Source organism: Lycorma delicatula, chromosome 4, assembly GCF_047948215.1.
Source record: "Lycorma delicatula isolate Av1 chromosome 4, ASM4794821v1, whole genome shotgun sequence".
NCBI classification, from domain to species: domain Eukaryota; kingdom Metazoa; phylum Arthropoda; class Insecta; order Hemiptera; family Fulgoridae; genus Lycorma; species Lycorma delicatula.
Genome location: NC_134458.1, coordinates 38222887 through 38243844, shown reverse-complemented (window position 1 = coordinate 38243844; position 20958 = coordinate 38222887). Strand labels below are relative to the sequence as shown.

Below are 20958 nucleotides of genomic sequence, written 5' to 3'. Positions count from 1 at the left end.
GAAATTTAACATTTTCCGCAACAATAAACTTTAAAAATGTACAAACTTCACTTAAGCTTTTTCTGTGGTTAGCATAGGCAGGTTTAATTAACCAAATTTCCATGTTTTTACCATTCCCATTTATATATTTTAACTAGATATGACTTAATATTTGATTTTTGAGGTAGAAAGATTGACACTTGCTTTTGAATAATTTAGTTTTTAAAAACCCACAATTTTAGAAGATGTTAAAGTACATCTGTCAAATTTGACTTTACATTGGAAAGTGTTTTTTCCTTCTTTTTTTTACTCAAGAACAGATGAAGTGGCAGTTATATAAAATTTATGAGAAAATAAGCGAATTTGCTTATTCAGATATATGAACTTTTAAGTGAAATAATAATAACAATTATAAAAATTAAAAACGTAACTGCCAAAAAATAAATAAATTGAACTAAATAATACTCACAGAGCCCTCCCCTCCCAAACTACATTTAAATATTTTCATGAAGGATACAATTTTCTTATTGATATAAAACCTGGTGAGATCTTAATCATTAGACAACCTTAAATGAATATCTGCTAGTTCTACTACATGAAAAATATATTTAAACAAATTAAAACTGTCTGAAAGTTGATTGGTGACCCATTATTTTATTTAATTAAATACTGCATAATGATTTATAGTCCTTTATTTCCATACTTTATTTTCTCTTTTTTTTATTTTAATTTATTAGTTAGTATTTTAGTATCTAATTTATTAGTCATTATTTAGTTCAGTTTATTAATTTTTTTTTGGCAGTTTTTTAAATTTTTATAATTTTTTTATTATTTAATACTTTTTAGTGACCATCGAGAAAAATTCATGATTGAAATACGTATGGATATAACGTATTTAATGTACTGAGCCAAATGAGGAAACTATAAAAATGTCAATTTATTTATTTAATTGGCATTTACCAATCTAAACTAACAAATTTCTCAAGTGATTGAGTTCCTCAAGAACCTGTATTTTGCGGATCGTACAGAAATTTTCTGGGATCCAAACTAATGGCTAAACTCTCCAATTGTCTCACCCAACTAAGTACTATATAGACGTGGCCCTTGGCAAAGTTGTGTGCTCAGATTTATGATAGCTCATCTAGGGTAGTCCTTTGTAATTTATGCGCCGTCACAGCCCAGCACAATATTGGTGGCAGTATATGCTGTTCCATTTTGCCCTGTCCTCCTAAAACACCAAATTCTGCAGTAGTGGGCTCCTCTAATTGTACTGTCATCAAACTCTACAAAGACCGTTTGTGGTAGCTCGCCAGGCTTGAGCTGGTCTCAGTGTAGTAAAGGCTACTCAATTTTTCTGAGTAATCAGTTTATTTATGTTTTGGTTTGGTTCCATCATGATTTTTTATTATACTAGCAAACACCTTGTTTGAATTTTGAAAATCAGAAGATCAGTTGCGAAGGTATAACAACATTTCCAAGTAACCGTGATCTGTTAGATCGAGAATGTATTTGATGCACACAAAAGTTAGCCTTCAACCTACTAACAAATACCCTGTTTGAATTTTGAAAATCAGACAATTGTTTGCAGAGGTATTATAAGAGCACCCCATTGCACTTCCTAAAACAGTGCCCCAGGTGCATCCTGTTTGTAACCAGTTGATGGGGATGATTGGTCTATACTTGCACTAGGTACTCACATCACCTCACCACTTTAGCGTAATACGCAGTCCCCTTGAGAAGCCCATTATTTTTTTTCTCAAAGAAAAGAAAGTAAAGAGATTTTTTAAATTTCATTTTATTTTTAATTCTATTATTTTTGTAATATTATTCATTCAATTGATTTGAATCATTCAGTTCAAACCTAGCTAACACAGTGATACAGGCTCACAGTTCAGTAAAGTTTATGCTTCAACTGGCAAATCTCCAGTACTATATATATATATATATATATATATATATATATATAGCTTATTACACACCTGGTAACGTAAGGATTCTAACCCAGGGTCATACATTTAAATTAGTTTCGCCGCTGAGCTGCTACGGTGAATACATACACTCTAAATGCATTACACTTGTTTTTACATAGTCGTGTAAAAAATATTTTAAGTAGCAGTCTTGTAATGAGTATGTAATCAGTATACAAGTACTACATGAAGCAGTGCAGTCTTGTAATGAGTATGTAATCAGTATACAAGTACTACATGAAGCAGTGCTTGAAATTAATATTGTTTTTAGGAATATGAAATAATTTGATCCATATTTTAACTGATATTGTTATAATATGAGAAGCCATATCATTTTTTTTTTTTTTTTAACATTGAACAGTTGTGTGTCACTTTTATAGGTTGGATAACATATTCTGTATACAATCGAAACGTAAGCCTTTGTTGTGTTATGTTTCCTACTTATTTTACTGTCCTTTACCCCATATTATTAAAGCTTTTTTTTGTTACTAGAATTGATTTGGGCATTTTTAGTTTTGTGATATTGTTTTTTTTTGTATAACTAAATTAATTTATTGTACAGTGTATGTTATGGCTGGTATTTGGTTTTTTTTTTGTTCAGTTCTTTGCATACCCTATGTATTTTGTAATATTTTTTAAGATCTCAGTATTGCTTATTCTTGTTTTTTTTTTTAAATTTCAACGTCAATCTTGTTTTAGTTTATTAGTATTTTTTCACCCTTACTGACTCTTGAGTGCATTGGTAGTTTGGTATATAGAGTAACAATCTACCTGGTCCTATCCTTGTTAAATTTAACCATGTCAGTTGTGACATTGCACTTGCCTTTCTTCCATTGACAACAGTCTACACCTCCTTGCAACATCAACTGTAATATCACTAGGCCACACCTTCTCTTGTTGCTTACTTAAGTATCACTTTGAGCCATGGAACAAGGTTAAGTATTTTTCACCCACCATCATTCTTCCTGCAAATCCATTGGGTTCAGTGCAGTTTTGATGAAAACAAGAATTTTTAGCAGATAAACTGATACAGTCTAGTGTGTCTCTGTGCAGTCGTCATCTGGCTCTAGCAGAACCACTACATGAAGCAAAGCAAGTTCACTAAGAGCATTTGATCACAGGAATCTGACCTAACCAAACCCAGAATGCTTGCATGGTTAGGCAGGACCTCTTTAGGTTTGAAAGTATAATCATTCTACCTCATATCACCAAGTCTCAGTTGGATGACATCAGATAATTTGATGTTATTTTTGTGCTACAAGAATCTAATGACTGCCTGTGATACTGGAAATTCTGATTTGTGTTTAAGAATAAATTAGAAGTCTAAACTATCCAGCCAAATGCTCCCAGATAGATACTCTTGAATTTACTTGGGCTACAGTTTCATTCCTAATCTTATGATTCGATTTTAAAATTAAAAAAAGAACAAAAACTATTGCAATGAAATGCCTAAGATATTTTTTCTTATAATATCATCCAAAAATTGGAACTGGAAAGTACCAGTTCCATTGAGCCAGACTATAAATTCTGTTTGGAAATTTTTCTGCAAATAATCTTGGAGAAAATTGCGTAGATGTTTTCTTTTTTTAGAGATTATTTACTACGTGTATGTAAATGATGAGTTAAAGGAATTTCTCATACTTTATTGAATATAATGCAACCTTTTTTTTTGTGAATAGTTTTGGTTAAAAACAGGGGTTGCTTATTATTCTCCACCTAAATGTAAAGTTTACAAAAATAGCTTATTTTTATTTCCATAATATGTTAAGAGTGCAATATGTATTCAGATTATTTTTCTTTTCATATTTAGACCTGCTTCATGCCTATGTTGTATATATAATATATATATATTAAAAATGGATAAGTAATTCCACCAAAGCAGAAATAGTAAGATAAATCTTACCTTACATTTATTTATGTAAAAAGAAAACATTTCCAGAATTCCTCAGTCTTCAGTGTGAGTTTCTTTCTGTTTTCTACAAACTAACTGTTCTGGTAATTCAGTAAAAGAATAAGCTGAAGATACCTATGAAAAAATGTTACATTTACTTAAATAAATGCAAGGTAAGATAGTCTTACTATTTTCTGTTTTTAGAATTAAATTTTAACAAATAGATATGTGTCTGTATATACTTTTTCAGCATTATTAAGTGCTGTATAATTTAAAAAAATATGGAAGTACTAAATTTTGTTTTGTACCTGTTTTATCATTGTGAAGTGATAGACTGGACTTCTTCCTGTATCACTATGATTCATTTTAATACTTTTGAATAAAGTTTTATTGAAGAAGAAAATTACCTCTATAGACACGTAGATTGATAATTTTTTTATCTGTTTCTATGTAACTTATAAAAATGTTATATATTTTTTTGTAATTAAAAAAAAAATGTATATATCTGATTGTGCTTATTGTAAGTCTTTTCATGATCTAGTTATTCTGTAATATATAGTTCTGATTGACTGATGCATCATCTATTAAATTATTGGATATATTTGTATCATTTCAAAGTGGATAAGGAACTGGCCACTTTAATAATATGTCTAGATGTTGGGCTTCTGGTGAGATGTATAATTTTTGGCTTGGTACATGCAAATTAATGCTGCATTTTAGGATTTGTGAAACAACTGAGAGCAGCATTGATGTATTCTGAACCAGCATTAGGCTGATAAATATTTATATTGAACTAAGAGATTAAAATTTCATATTTACTAGTTTCTTTTATACGGTACAGTTCTCTATCCCAGACCATGTAATTTAATTAATTAACCTTTCAGCCATAAATATTTTTTCCTTTTTTGATACTTTTTTCTTAAGGTTACTTAAATTAATTATTCAGGAAAGTAACTTAAAGAAATAATTATTAAAAGATTGAAAATAATTTTTATTAAATATAGTATGGGATAAAATGTGCTATCATTTAGCCCATAAGTTTAGTTAATGATTTTTTTTGTTTACTTCCTACAGAGTATCAAAGCTATTTTGTAATTTTTTTTTAATCTGGTTTTTTGTATGTTGGAATTTACTAAAATTTAGTTTGCAATAGACACATTTTACGATCATTTTTATTTTTTAACAATCTGTGTAGTTTACTCAGAACATTTTAGAAGAGTCTGCTTATTATTTTGGAACATTTTTATTTTGCTTATTTTGTAAATATTATTGAGCAAGTGTATTTTAGTGAGGCCTGAGGAAGAAAAGATTTAAAAAGTTATGTGCAAAGGTAAAAAGATTCTTACTGATCCAAGATGTCATGAAAAAAGTTTTTTTTAATATATTGGAATGGTTTACGTAGTACATGTTTTGACCCTGCTTTGTCCGTGCTTTTTACCATTTGTGGGTGGTAAAGTTACTTTGACCAATTCATGTAACTGCTAAGAGTACAATACTTATGAAGGGCTCTGTGTTCTTAGTGCAGATCCAGTTAGCATCTAGTCATAAACCACAGAATATCATAGAGTAGCCACATGCAGCTGTAAAATGTCATATTACCACATTAGTAGATTGACATTAAATAATGGATAATGAAGGAACCTTCACCTCACAGGACATGAAAAAGAACCACAACCCACTCGAAGGAAAGCTTCAAGGTCCTCTTAAGCCAGTAGTTATCCATCCCTTCCCCAATCCCTCAGAGATCAGGTTATCTTTACCAAAAAAAAAGGTACTGAACAATTAGCACTTGACCGGCCCAATTATGTTTGCTGTAAAGAATAACTTTTTCACTAGATACTAAACAGCCATTGAGAACAGGTAAGGAAAACCTTTCCCATCACTATAATAATGTGGCCCGTGGGAACATTGAACTATAAACAGTTCAATCAGACCTCACAATGAAGAATAATTTTAACTTATTGAAATATATGACAACAAAATTTGTTTTTGGATATTGAAAATGTAACGTGTTTTTTTTATATATTGTCAATTAATGGTGTGGCATTCTCTACATTGAACATTTACTTGTATTAGTTTAAAGAGATACCAATTCTTAGCTCTGTTACTCACTCGTTTGTTTATTTATTAATATAAAAAAATAAAATTGCTAAACGATGAAACCTAAACTGTTAGTTAAATCATTTTATCGGGAAATAAAGTTTGCTGTAAAACATCATCACTGTTAATGTATTCTCTTGATAACGCACAATGGTTCAGATGCTATATCCGTAAAAAGATTACTTTGTAATTTACAGTATAAAGCGATAAATGTACTTATTTTCGTTATGAATTATTGTTAGTTGTTAGTCAACACATTCTGCTTCTTAATATTTAACCCTTTTCAAGCAAACAATCCAAACAGTCTGAACCACCTCACTCCACATTATCCTGTCATTTCATTGTTTCAACATTTTGTTCCCTTCATTTATATTTGGCTATCATCCATCCAAAAATTAAAAAAAAAACATCTATTTAGAAACTGAAAAGTATCAGCCAAAGCTATAATTTTTTTTTGTAGCTTTTAGTATAAAAATATATCACTCAAACTTGTGTTTTTATCTTCATAAGATATCAACTATTTACTGTTTGTCTTTGTTCTGTGAGTAGAATTCAAAAGTTTTTTTATTTTAGTATAACTGAATGTACATGTTTTTTCTGTACTCATTTTCAGAAAGAGATGGTATCAGAACTAAACTTCTAGTTCATATTTATCACGGTCTTAATTTCTGTACTCTTGCCAGTACTATCTAATCAAGTGTTGCCCTAGAAAGTAATAATAGTAAATAAATTATTTTTTCTTCCTTTTTAATATAAATTTTAAGTGTCACTGACTGCATGGTCATTAGTCAGGTTAGTGACCAATCTGCCAGGTGTAGCTTCCACTAAATGCTATGAAACTTTACTCGGGATTGTTAGGTGACTTGTAATAACCAGTATTAAATGTGGATATGGTTATTGGCATTACATCTTTACTTCATTTTATGTCTTTTTATTCACAAGATCCTACTCCTGATACATTCCAGAGGATGTGGAACCATAAGGGATACAGTTTACCTTTTTACTTAAAACCCAATAAGCAGTTATGTATTATTTTTTTAACTTTTCCAGCATTTCACAGCACCATGAAACACAATATGCAATCTGATCATCAGTCAAGTTATGCGCCACTCAAAGGCTAGTAAGCTTTCTAACTGTTGGTGATCTTGCAGAAGAGCACAAATTGCTGGTGCAGTAATTCCTAAGGACACCTATTTATGATGTCCAAGGCATTTTTCATACTGCAGCAATATTTCCCTCAGTCACAGATGAAGACTGTTGAGCTGACCTTGGAATGTCCTCAAGGCCAAAATCTTCTCTTTCAAACTCCCAGTACCATATAAATATTGTTGTACAATGAGAACAATTCTCTCTCAGTACAGGAGTCATTTCCTTTAAACACTGATCAATACTTAACCCACATGTAAAATAGTAGCGCAAAATTGCCTGGTATTCAGTTTTTGACCGTGACGACATCACTATCTCTTTTTACTATCACTGCTAAAAAGCAAATGAAACTAAGACAGTGACTAGAGCAGCTTCAGTATAGGTTGGGACCTGTTTAATCATGCACTAACTTGTAACCGCATGTGATGATCTGTTCCATTGTATTGTAAAACATTTCTAGTATTCTTTGTGTATTTATATATATATATACATACATACATACATACATATACATACGAGGTCTGTTCAGAAAATAACCGAACATTTTTAATTACACGCCAACTGTGATATTTATTGACATGCAGTTGGCAGCACTGTGTTCTATATTCTATATAACCTCCTCTGTAACCATGTGTTCTTGGATTTTTGATATTTTGTTTAGTTTTCATGTTACTGTTATTTGAGTACAATATGTCTAAAGGTTAGTAGCGATTTTCAGGAGCAATAATACAATGTAAAAGTTTGCGTGAAACTGAGGAAAACTTTCACAGAAACGTCTTAACTTTTGAAGCAAGCTTACAAAGATGATGCTCTGGGTCGTATGCAATTTGATGAATGGTTTTCACAATTTAAAAGTGGTCTTCAGTCAACTGAAGATGACCCTCGACCAGGAAGGCCTTCGACTTCAACTGATAACACCCACGTTCAGAAAATCAACAATCTAGTGCAAATTGCCAATTGACTGTCAGAGAACTTGCATCTTGATTGGATCATGCCATGGCATTTTCACTGAAAAATTGAACATGTATTTAGTTGCAGCAAAGTTTGTTCCTCATTTGATGACCAAACAGCAGAAAGAACTTTGAGTAGATGTTTTTTGGCAATTTCTTGAACAAGCTGATGATGATTAAACATTTATGCAAAGGTTCATAACATGAGACAAAAGCTGGGTTTATGACTACGACATTGAGACAAAAGTTCAGTCAGTCATCAAAAAATCGCACATTATAAAAATCGCTACTAACATTTAAACACGTTACACTCAAATAACAATAACATGAAAACTAAACAAGATATCAACAATCCTAGAACATATGGTTATAGAGGAGGTTATGCAGTACACAGTGCTGCCAACCACACATCAATAAATATCTCCATTGGTGCATAATTAAAAATGTTCAGTTATTTTCTGAACAGACCTGATATATATATATATTATTTTTTTTTTTTTTGTCTTCAGTCATTTGACTGGTTTGATGCAGCTCTCCAAGATTCCCTATCTAGTGCTAGTCGTTTCATTTCAGTATACCCTCTACATCCTACATCCCTAACAATTTGTTTTACATATTCCAAACGTGGCCTGCCTACACAATTTTTCCCTTCTACCTGTCCTTCCAAAATTAAAGCGACTATTCCAGGATGCCTTAGTATGTGGCCTATAAGTCTGTCTCTTCTTTTAACTATATTTTTCCAAATGCTTCTTTCTTCATCTATTTGCCGCAATACCTCCTCATTTGTCACTTTATCCACCCATCTGATTTTTAACATTCTCCTATAGCACCACATTTCAAAAGCTTCTAACCTTTTCTTCTCAGATACTCCGATTGTCCAAGTTTCACTTCCATATAAAGCGACACTCCAAACATACACTTTCAAAAATCTTTTCCTGACATTTAAATTAATTTTTGATGTAAACAACTTATATTTCTTACTGAAGGCTCGTTTAGCTTGTGCTATTCGGCATTTTATATCGCTCCTGCTTCGTCCATCTTTAGTAATTCTACTTCCCAAATAACAAAATTCTTCTACCTCCATAATCTTTTCTCCTCCTATTTTCACATTCAGTGGTCCATCTTTGTTATTTCTACTACATTTCATTACTTTTGTTTTGTTCTTGTTTATTTTCATGCGATAGTTCTTGCGTAGGACTTCATCTATGCCGTTCATTGTTTCTTCTAAATCCTTTTTATTCTCGGCTAGAATTACTATATCATCAGCAAATCGTAGCATCTTTATCTTTTCACCTTGTACTGTTACTCCGAATCTAAATTGTTCTTTAACATCATTAACTGCTAGTTCCATGTAAAGATTAAAAAGTAACGGAGATAGAGAACATCCTTGTCGGACTCCCTTTCTTATTATGGCTTCTTTCTTATGTTCTTCAATTGCTACTGTTGCTGTTTGGTTCCTGTACATGTTAGCAATTGTTCTTCTATCTCTGTATTTGAACCCTAATTTTTTTAAAATGCTGAACATTTTATTCCAGTCTACGTTATCGAATGCCTTTTCTAGGTCTATAAACGCCAAGTATGTTGGTTTGTTTTTCTTTAATCTTCCTTCTACTATTAATCTGAGGCCTAAAATTGCTTCCCTTGTCCCTATACTTTTCCTGAAACCAAATTGGTCTTCTCCTAACACTTCCTCCACTCTCCTCTCAATTCTTCTGTATAGAATTCTAGTTAAGATTTTTGATGCATGACTAGTTAAACTAATTGTTCTGTATTCTTCACATTTATCTGCCCCTGATTTCTTTGGTATCATTACTATAACACTTTTTTTGAAGTCTGACGGAAATTCCCCTTTTTCATAAATATTACACACCAGTTTGTATAATCTATCAATCGCCTCCTCCCCTGCACTGCGCAGTAATTCTACGGGTATTCCGTCTATTCCAGGAGCCTTTCTGCCATTTAAATCTTTTAATGCTCTCTTAAATTCAGATCTCAGTATTGTTTCTCCCATTTCATCCTCCTCAACTTCCTCTTCTTCCTCTATAAAACCATTTTCTAATTCATTTCCTCCGTATAACTCTTCAATATATTCCACCCATCTATCGACTTTACCTTTCGTATTATATATAGGTGTACCATCTTTGTTTAACACATTATTAGATTTTAATTTATGTACCCCAAAATTTTCCTTAAATTTCCTGTATGCTCCGTCTATTTTACCAATGTTCATTTCTCTTTCCACTTCTGAACACTTTTCTTTAATCCACTCTTCTTTCGCCAGTTTGCACTTCCTGTTTATAGCATTTCTTAATTGCCGATAGTTCCTTTTACTTTCTTCATCACTAGCATTCTTATATTTTCTACGTTCATCCATCAGCTGCAATATATCGTCTGAAACCCAAGGTTTTCTACCAGTTCTCTTTATTCCGCCTAAGTTCGCTTCTGCTGATTTAAGAATTTCCTTTTTAACATTCTCCCATTCTTCTTCTACATTTTCTATCTTATCTTTTTTACTCAGACCTCTAGCGATGTCCTCCTCAAAAATCTTCTTTACCTCCTCTTCCTCAAGCTTCTCTAAATTCCACCGATTCATCTGACACCTTTTCTTCAGGTTTTTAAACCCCAATCTACATTTCATTATCACCAAATTATGGTCGCTATCAATGTCTGCTCCAGGGTAAGTTTTGCAGTCCACGAGTTGATTTCTAAATCTTTGCTTAACCATGATATAATCTATCTGATACCTTGCAGTATCGCCTGGCTTTTTCCAAGTGTATATTCTTCTATTATGATTTTTAAATTGGGTGTTGGCAATTACTAAATTATACTTCGTGCAAAACTCTATAAGTCGGTCCCCTCTTTCATTCCTTTTGCCCAGCCCGTATTCACCCACTATATTTCCTTCCTTGCCTTTTCCAATGCTTGCATTCCAATCTCCAACTATTATTAAATTTTCATCTCCTTTTACGTGTTTAATTGCTTCATCAATCTCTTCGTATACACATTCTACCTCATCATCATCATGGGCGCTTGTAGGCATATAGACGTTAACAATCGTTGTCGGTTTAGGTTTTGAATTTATCCTTATTACAATGACTCTATCGCTATGCGTCTTGATATATATTATAATCATAGTAATATATTAGAATATAAGATAAAACTTAAGAGTTACAATATTCAGTTTTGTATAAGGTTTTGTGAATCATAATTTAAGAAGTTAATATTTGTTTTCATTTATCATTAAAGTTTATGATGAAGAAGAAGCATTCTAACAGTTTGTTAATTATCTTCTTGTTTATGCTCTTGTGTAGGGTGCTACTGTATGTGGGATATGTATCACATATGTAATCCTGTTATTATTTCATACATTGATCACTATTTCAGTTTCTTATGAAGCATTTCTAACCCGCATAGTATATATATATATATATATATACTTAGGTTAATCAGTCAGAATTAAAAAATTGCTTCCAGCAAAGTCTTTCTTGTATTTATACATAGATCGCTATGTGTTGGAAACATGGGACTGTTGTGGAAAGAGGTTATTAAAAAAGAAACAAATATGTGGGAGAAATAGGAAGTCTGTCTGCTCTATAGAAAATAATAATGTCTTAGAAAATAATAAATTAAGTGTTTCTGAAATTCAGCATCTTAAAGAAAATTTTTAATAGAATTCTGCATGACTAAACAAAATATCCACTTACTCTGTTATTGACAAATTTGTGATCACTATAAAATTACAAAATGAGCAATGAATGACATATAAAATTCTTAATTTATAATGAAATTTTTTTATGAATTGTTAAAAGTTAGAAAGAAGGTGAAGTCGAAATAATTTATAAAACTTCTATAATTAAATAAGAAAGAAAATTATGACTTCGATGATAAATGATGTTAATTAAGCTGCTGTCTGTGATACAGTATGGTGATTGAAATTAATAAAATCATTTCAAATTACTATGAATTAAGTCATTTATTGTTGTATCTAAAGTACATTTAGCGAAGTGTTAGCTGTAAAAGACAAATGCGCGTGTGCCACAGTAATCCTTAAGAACTTCTGCAACTTTTAATTTTCAGCAAAAAATAATATTTTTAACTTTCTAAGTATATGTATACATTTTTCGATCAAGGTAAATAAAAATTAAAAAAACAGTAAACAAGTAAGTTTGATCTATTGAAAATTTAAATTAAATCATATAGATGTGTAAGTTTTTAATTTAGTATTTTGACTTGAGTTGCAAAAAGAAATCTAATTAATATTTTTAGGGTTTATCTTAATTTAATATCACAGCTATGCCATCATTTGTTATCTAAGACAAATGTCAGTCTACTGCAACCAGTAACTGTGCAAATGTGCTTTTCATGTTTTTTTTTTTTTTTAATAGTGATTATTACTTGTTTCTTAGGGCACCTAGCTAACAAAAAATTTGATGTTTATGATGAGTATGTGAAACAAGAGGTCACCACTGGCAGTAGAATATCATGCCATAGGAGTACAAAAGTTGATTCGTGTCTTTAATGAGTGGTTATAAAATTGTGTTTATTATGAGAAGTAAATATATAGTATGTGTGTAAGTTATTTCCAGTGAAAATTATATGTATAAATGTTTTTAAAAACCGAATGGCCTTTTTATGTTTAACCCTTCAGGCAGGGAGCATGTGAATGTCACGCACATGTTAAGTTGTATGTATTGGCGGGTGGACGTGACAGTCTCGCAGCGCGCACATCGTGTAATGTTACATCGGAACAAATTATTGAATGTTTAGATGAGACGTGTGACAGTAACATTTGATAGTGACAAAAGTGATTAAGATTTTGTGCCAGAAAATCGTAATGAAAATAAAGAAGATTCTGAACAGAGTAGTGGCAATAGTGATGACGATATTGATATACAAGTGAAGCGTATAAGAAATGACATAGATTGGAGATGGGAAAAAGTGGATGATTGTTCTGCTGAAAATTTGGTTTAAATTGGTGTAATAGTTTTGAAGCTAAAATTTTTTACGTTTAGTACTGTAATACAGCTGCTGTATGTTTGGTTGGGCATTTAAATTACCGGCAGTAGGGTAGGGCTTTAAAAATTTAAATACCGGCTTGAAGGGTTAATTTTCAAGTAGTCTTAGTTTGTTATATTTTTAGTGACAGTAAATGTATTTATTGTGTATACTGATAAAATATGAATTGACTTTATATCATATGAATATGAATGGTGACTTGGATACTGTGTTTTCCGATGTCACGTGTAGATTTTTGCTGTGTCAGAAATCTGTTGTAAGTTTTTCATTTATACAACTCCTTATAAAGAATTAAATTTTAATAAATTGGTTTGCTTCCAGCAAAGCCTTTCTTGTTTGTATACATACATAGATCGCTATGTGTTGGAAACATGGGACTGTTGTGGAAGAAGGTTATTAAAAAAGAAACAAATATGTAGGAGTAATAGGAAGTCTGTCTGCATCTCAGCTATTAGCTTTTTTTTTTTTTTTGTGAAGACTCCCTTCCCTGGATAGGAAACAAAATCTCTAAACTGTCCAGTAGCAGAGTCGCAATCCTGCTGAACCCAAGAAAAAATGTAACTGCTAGTAGGAGGTTGACAACACTATAAGCAGTGATAATTTCACATAAAGTTACATTTTTATAAATTTAAATGCAAAGAATTGTTTTATACTTGTCTAATTCAATTATGTTATCTGTTTGTAGGCTTTCTGGTATACCGAAGATAAAGGAGATTATAATGGTGAAGTTTTTGGTAGTTCAGATAAATGGAAGGGTTTGGGAATATTCTTTGATTCCTTTGACAATGACAATAAACATAATAACCCTTACATTATGGCTGTTCTTAATGATGGAACAAAAGCTTTTGATCACGCTAAGTAAGTAAAGAGTAAGATTTTCTTTTAACCAAATATAAAAAACTATTTTTCACAGAAATTTCTTTCTAATTTAAATTGTAAATATCAGTTTTATTACAATAGACAACTAAGATGAAGGTCTTGTTTCAGGTAGTTTTTAGTCTTACTTATTTTTTTATTTTTTACAGTGATGGATCATCTCAGATGATAGTGCCAGGATGTTTAAGAGATTTCAGAAACAAACCGTTCCCTACTCGAGCAAAAATTGAGTATTATAAGAATACTCTTACTGTAAGTTTTAAGTTAGTCATACTTGATAATTTGCTTTATAAATTTTTCACATTTCCCTGCTAAAAAATAACATTTTTTTTTTAATAATTGCTATCATATGCGTGAGTAAACTGTGTGTATGTGTGGTAACTTAAATGTTAATGAAATCCATAGATATTAGTGACTACATATACTGTACTGTTAATGCATTTGGTAACTTTGACAGCTGGACCAATCCTGAAAATTTTAGCTAGAAATACAAAGACAGAGACAGATACACCTATCTGTGAAATTTGAAAATGACCTTCATTTAAAATTATTACTAGCTTTAAAAAAAAATTCAATCAGAAAATAAAAAAATATCATACACACAGTTATTTTTCCTTCTGCTAACATCGATTCCAACTGTGTAAAATGTTTATTCTCTTCATACTGTTGTTATATTTACAGTAGTATATAACTATTAGTATTATAATGAACAGCAGTGATTATGCCTATGTTTTTGTTGGTAAACACTAAATAAAGTTAAAACTGAATAAATTTTGTGAAATGGAGTTCATTCTTTTTTCTTTATTTTGTAAATGGATTGAAAGCTTGTTTTATTTCTGCTTTTCACATAATTCACCTACTTACAAAATAATTTGTAATGTTCTTTGTAAATAAATTACTCTTAACAATTGTCCATTCTTATTGAAGAAATGCGTTTTAAAATTTCATCTTGGCTTATGTAAATTCATAAATGCTTTCTAATTTTGTCCTTCAATAACAAAATCAAAAATCATCCAAAAAGTTATATTAAATGTCTGCTAAGAGAATTCACTACTTCATAAGGGATGAAGGACAGTATAGTACTGCAGAAACGTCTGCAATGCTTTACTGTTCTAATTACCAATTATGTCCACATTTTTCAGAATATTTTGCATGATGCTTAAAATTGTCTATTAAACTATCTTTATAGAGTCTAAAAGAAGTTATATATATAAAATTCAAGAATATCGTGTATTCCTAGTTTCAAATAAATATGCAAAAAAAAAAATTAGTTTCAGAATTACATTTCATTTTTATATTGTCTAAGAAATAGGGATTAACTATTCAATTTGTAAGGTGTGTAAATGAAAAATAGTCATCACAAAAAACAGTCTTGTAAAAATATATATTTTTTTTTAATATTGGTAATGTTATAAATAAAATATTATAGTTATTTTAAAATGTCAAGCAAGGATTACTTGTTAATCCTGAATGGACTGACTTTTACTTATGTTGATAGCACCCTAAGTGCCTTTAACTTTTAGATCCTATCATCTATAGTGCTGTATTATTTTATCCTTTGAACGATTCTAAAACCTTACAAAAAATTTTATCTTCAGTTTTATCAACTTTCTACTTGAGAAGCAAGGTTTATTTTATTAATTTCTTAACTGTCTGTAACAGTTCATTTTTACCCATAGAAATTTTTAATTTGTCTTTGATTATTAATTTGGAATGTTATTATCATTACTTTGGCAACTAATAAAGAAAAAACTAAAATTCTCAAAAACTTTTGAAATTGAATAATAAATTTTATTTTTTGTTGTAACAATAGAAACTGATCATATTTATGAAATATGATATTTCCATTTAGATACTGCTTTATTATATTTAAATGCAGAGCTGTAAATTAAATTACATTAAAATTTTATTTTGCCTATTAGTGTTTCTATCAAATGCCTTCTATCACAAAATAATAATTGTTGATAAGAGAAATATACAGTACTTAGGCACAGAAAATATGACTAGACTGACCAGTTAGTTTTCCATTATATCTGCACAAATTGATAGAATTTATATTAAAACTTTATCTCTCAGAATTAGAAGATCTTCTTTTTCCCAACCAACCAGCCTTTTTTTTTTTTTTGCATTGGCTGCTAAGGTCATTTTGGTGAGATCGTTTGCTTTATATTATAAAGCAAACGTCTTTTGTTTTATTTATTTTTTATATTAATTGCATTTGAACATTTACAGATACATGCTCATGCTTATGCAGAACTTGAGCTAAAGTCATACACCACATAACTGCTCTCTAATCCCACTCAATCATGCTATGGTTGAAAATAACCTTGCCTTTCAATGGACTGCTTTCATACCAGGTACAGCAGATAGATTCCAGGCATCAACATGCCCACTTGTCAACCCAAACCATAGTGGCTCCGACAAGTGTGATCCACCTAAGAGGTGCAGCTCAAGAAAGGAATTTACCAACCTGACAAGGATAGCTCCAAAATTCAGTTCATTTACATCAAGCATGAACCCACACCCAAGAGGCCTAAAGTACTCCTCACAGTATTGAAAACAAATGTCACCACAGCTCAAAAATCACTTTTTTGGTAATTCTAGCCTGACAAAGCTGTGCTCGCAACACACCCATGAAAGCTCTGAAGCCCTGTTGATGGAGCTCACGTATATTGAGTGCAAGCCACACCCAGCAGTCTCTGGATGTAGAAATGATAGATCTGTCAGTATGCGATGCACATAACCTTCATACGACTCGTTCTGTTTTAAAGCTTAAGACAAAAAAAGGAGAAGGTTAGGCATTAAATTTGGTATTATTATCACTGAGTGTAATTTTAGCTGCTATTGTCATTATCTTATTTGTCATTTGTCTTATCTTATTTCTGCCCTTTACTTTATTAGTAAATTATTTCTATTATTTATTTGTTGTTTACTTATTTGTTGTTATTTACTGCTCATGAATTTGCAGCAAAAAAAAAAAAATTATTAAAATTGTGTATACCAAAAATATAAGTTAGAGATTAAATCTACAGTTAAATAAATATGTACTAACCCAAATATAGGTTACAGTTTAGGTTAGATTTTAAGGATAAGATGAACATTAAAATATTTTATTATTTTAGACAAACACTAATTTAAAGAAAAAGTAAACTATAGTCGTGCTCAAATAATTAGAAATTGCTAACCTTATTGTTGTTTGATGGGATACCATATAATTATGCTGTGAAAAAGAGCTTGTCCTCAAATGTTCTTTAACCAAACATCTGAAACATTGGTATTGCATTAGAGAATGCTGCCGTACACAGTTGACATAGATTCTTTTCATTGTTAAAATATACTGCATTGATTATTAATCAGATACCTATATTATTGGTTATCTTGTTTTAAAGATGGAAACTTTATATATTTGGCAGGAAAAGAATTTGTAATTTTCCATCACATGAAATGAAATTTTAAGTGTTTATTAATGCAGCTGACATGTGTCATAATGAGGAAAACAGCTGTGCGAATGAGTGGGATTCAGAAAAGATTGTAGAACTATGGATCATATACATAAAATGTAAATATTAATTGAAAAATGTAAAGAATACAATCTCCCATACTATTGGATTTTTATGACTAAGGAAAGCTTTCGTTTGATTGTATAAGATGATGGCTTGGCCTCCATCAATCAGGCATTGACATGGATTGGAATAGAAAATGGTTATAGGGATAACATCAATAGTTGTTTCTGTTGTTTACATCCAGCATTATCGTACACTGTGAAAGTGAAATATTTTAAATAGAAAAACAAAGTGATGCAAAGAATCACCAAAGCTTGTTTCACCAAGTTAGACATTCACAGCTGTCTTAAAATTTGTAATGAGAAATTAACCAAGAAAACGAAGCTGTGAATGTTAATGGAGGTGTAGCTGAACCACTTGGATTTTGCTGATGACTCAATAACTGTGGTAGGAGCTAAGGGGGTGTATGTTGAGAGAGTAGAATGAGGTGTTGGAAGAAGTTGGCCAAAAAATATATAGAACAAAAGTGAAAGAAATGATAAAAACCAATTGAACATATTAGAAGTTATAAAAAAGGTAAACTGGGCTTTTTGAATGTATCAGATCATTTAAATAAGAAATAAATAAGAATAAAATTAATATGATCAACCTTCAGACAGAATATGATGATAACTGTATTATAAAGGCTGCAATAGATAGTACCACTATCTCTGTAGATAATAATATTGAGATCTTTCAGTATGGTTAGTAAGGTAAAATCAGTGAAATGGCTAGCACATGATTTTGCTTTGCTAAAGTTTTTGTTTTTATTTTAAAAGTTTTAACTTTTAATTATTTAATTTTTATCTTTGTTTTAATTACATTTTAATTTTGACTTGGTTAATTTTAATTAATTGATGTTTGTAATTCTAAAAAATGTTTTGGAAGTTTTTGATGGTTTTGTAATATATATATAATGCATGCAGCTGATGATGCGAATCAAATTCGTGAAAGCACTTCTGTTATGTAATGAAATGAGGTAAGTCATTCTATTTCAGTTGTTCTGTACTTAGGGTTGATCTATTAAATATAAATATATATATATATAGAGAGAGAGAGAGAGACAGAGAGTTTACATTAAGGTATACTGTAATTTATATATTAATGATTTCATTATGTAAATGAAATGCCAAGCTTAAGCTCTGGCCACGAAAATTAAATGTGCACATAATGTTTAGTTTAATCATAGATCTCCAAAGTAAATAGAAAAAAGGAAAGGGAGACTAAAAGTAAGATAATGTGAGAGTGAGTGTGTAATATTTAGTTAACTACCAAAGTAAGTGTAAGACATATTTTGATTATTTAAACTAATGTTTGAATAAGACTTTTGGAGTCCATCTTCAGTTACTTTAGATGGTATTTGGTAAACACTTTTTCATATTGTTAAAATAGTCATATTAACTCTGTTTAGGTAAGAATAATTTGAATTGTTATTTCTTGTGATTTGATTGTTATTGCCAAATTAAGAGTTTTAATTTAATTATTTTCAGAATGTTTAATTTATATAAAATGTTACCTTCATGTGTTGTTTGTTGTTAATTTATATTTATAATTGTAGCATTTTTTTAATGATGTAACAAGTATACATTACATTAATTACATAATAACAAGATGTAAATCTTGTTATTAAAATATAATTTCAATTATTCCCACGTTTTGTTTCATACTAGTTGGAATGGTTTTATCTTTTAATAAATATTGTGCTGCATTAATAAATTGATTACTTTTTCCTATGTAAATGCTCTTATAAGTTCATTAAACCATGCTTTAAGTGATCTCTCATCTGTGCAATTTAAATTTACAAACAGCAATTTACATTTTATTTTATAATTGTTGTTTGCATTACTGACTGTTCTAAATCTATTTTTAAGATTGTTAGTTGGTTTAAAATCTGTACAAGTTGACAAGGTGAAGTTCATATTCACGGTGGACTGCAGCACTGTTTTTTTGTTTGGCTCTAGACAGAAATGGAGGTATAACACAACAGTACAGTCTGGGCTTAATTCTACTGAACAAAGTGACATGCTTATCAATTTGTTCTAAACAAGAAATGTTGTCCGTTTAAGATAGGTTACTGTACTTTTAGGAACCTGTAATTTTATTCTAATTGTGGTAGAAACCCAATTAAAAATATTAATTTACATTATTCTATTCATAAATTAAATAAATTTAACCTGCAATTGATTACAATCATTTAATTGAGTAAATATTCTCATTAAAATGGTATCATAGTTCACAGGATTATATTCAAAGCTGATAGTAATAATTTGGACTTATAAAAATTGCATAAGCCTATGGAATTACTGTAAATTGGTTACAGCTGCGGAATAAAAAATAAAATAATATTTTTTTGTATTAATTTACTAACCTCTGTTTTATATTTGATTTTCCTGATGTCAATTACTGAAGACCAGCTTAAGTTTAGCATTCTACAAGCATATTCCATCGCTTTCACAGGAGGCACCAATATCCATTTTCCCTTTGTCTATGAACTTAATAACATTAAATGTGAGATGATGCATTTGACTGTGAAGAAGTTTTCCGCGTTCACTTGACATCTTAACAAGACTACTTTTGAGTAACAACTGTTGGAATTTCCAATGCAAAGACTAGAGAATATTTGTTTTTATTAGTAATAACAAATGTAAAGATTACTTAAGAAATGCTTATAACTGCACAACTAGTTTAAACTTTTAACCCATAATTCTATGACTCGTGTGTCTGTTCATCATAATATCATTACTTAAACCAAAACAATTGATGTAAGAAATGTATACTTTATTTACTTGTATATACTTTTTTTAGTACAATATATTTTCATCATGCTTCGGTTTTAAAGTACCTAAGAAACGGTTCTAAAGTAGCTAAGAAAGCAATTGCTCTTATTAAAGAATAACAGGACAAAAGATAAAATTCATTATTTAATTTATTTATTTAACTCATTCATATTATAAAAATAGCCATAATTAAGCAGAAGAAAGACTGATGTTTTATTATTAAACATTGAAATTAAAATGACATCAATTAATTCATTAATATTGAGACCAGTATAACAGACCTGAGTAACAGATTCCTGTCAATTAAGAAGAAAGTAGTAGAAGTTAACAATGAAAGGAATCCAGAAGAGGACTAAAAAGAATCCTTTTTCTAAAGCTAACAAGCCCGTTTAACAGTCGTTCTATATAATACTGTCCAAGACACACCTGAACAGATGTTGTTCAATGAGAAGAATTACCGGACCAGAGTAGGAGTTTATGGGAAAATGTAAGGACTTGGGCAATCTTCCTCACTCTTCAACTTGGGTTTGGTTCTGCAGGTCAACAGGATATGAGTATAAATACTCTAGGCCTGGCGAGTATTAAGATTAGTAAGAAGCGAGGAGTTATTAAGCGAGTCAATGAAGAAGTGAATATTTTAATGCATATAAACATAGTGTTCGACGTAACATCACAAGCATTCTGGTGTGGACAGTTAGTGAATGCAGGAAGTTG

At 30.5% G+C, this 20958-nt stretch overlaps 1 protein-coding gene across 1 annotated transcript in view; it reads left to right on the top strand.

The window, feature by feature from the left end:
- Positions 1-20958, top strand: part of ergic53 (lectin, mannose binding protein ergic53) — a 66602-nt gene that overhangs the window by 18585 nt on the left and 27059 nt on the right. The window contains exons 4-5 of the mRNA XM_075362732.1: positions 13735-13907; positions 14075-14177. Of these exons, the coding sequence (XP_075218847.1) occupies positions 13735-13907; positions 14075-14177 (276 nt within the window). The remainder of the gene's footprint in view (positions 1-13734; positions 13908-14074; positions 14178-20958) is intronic.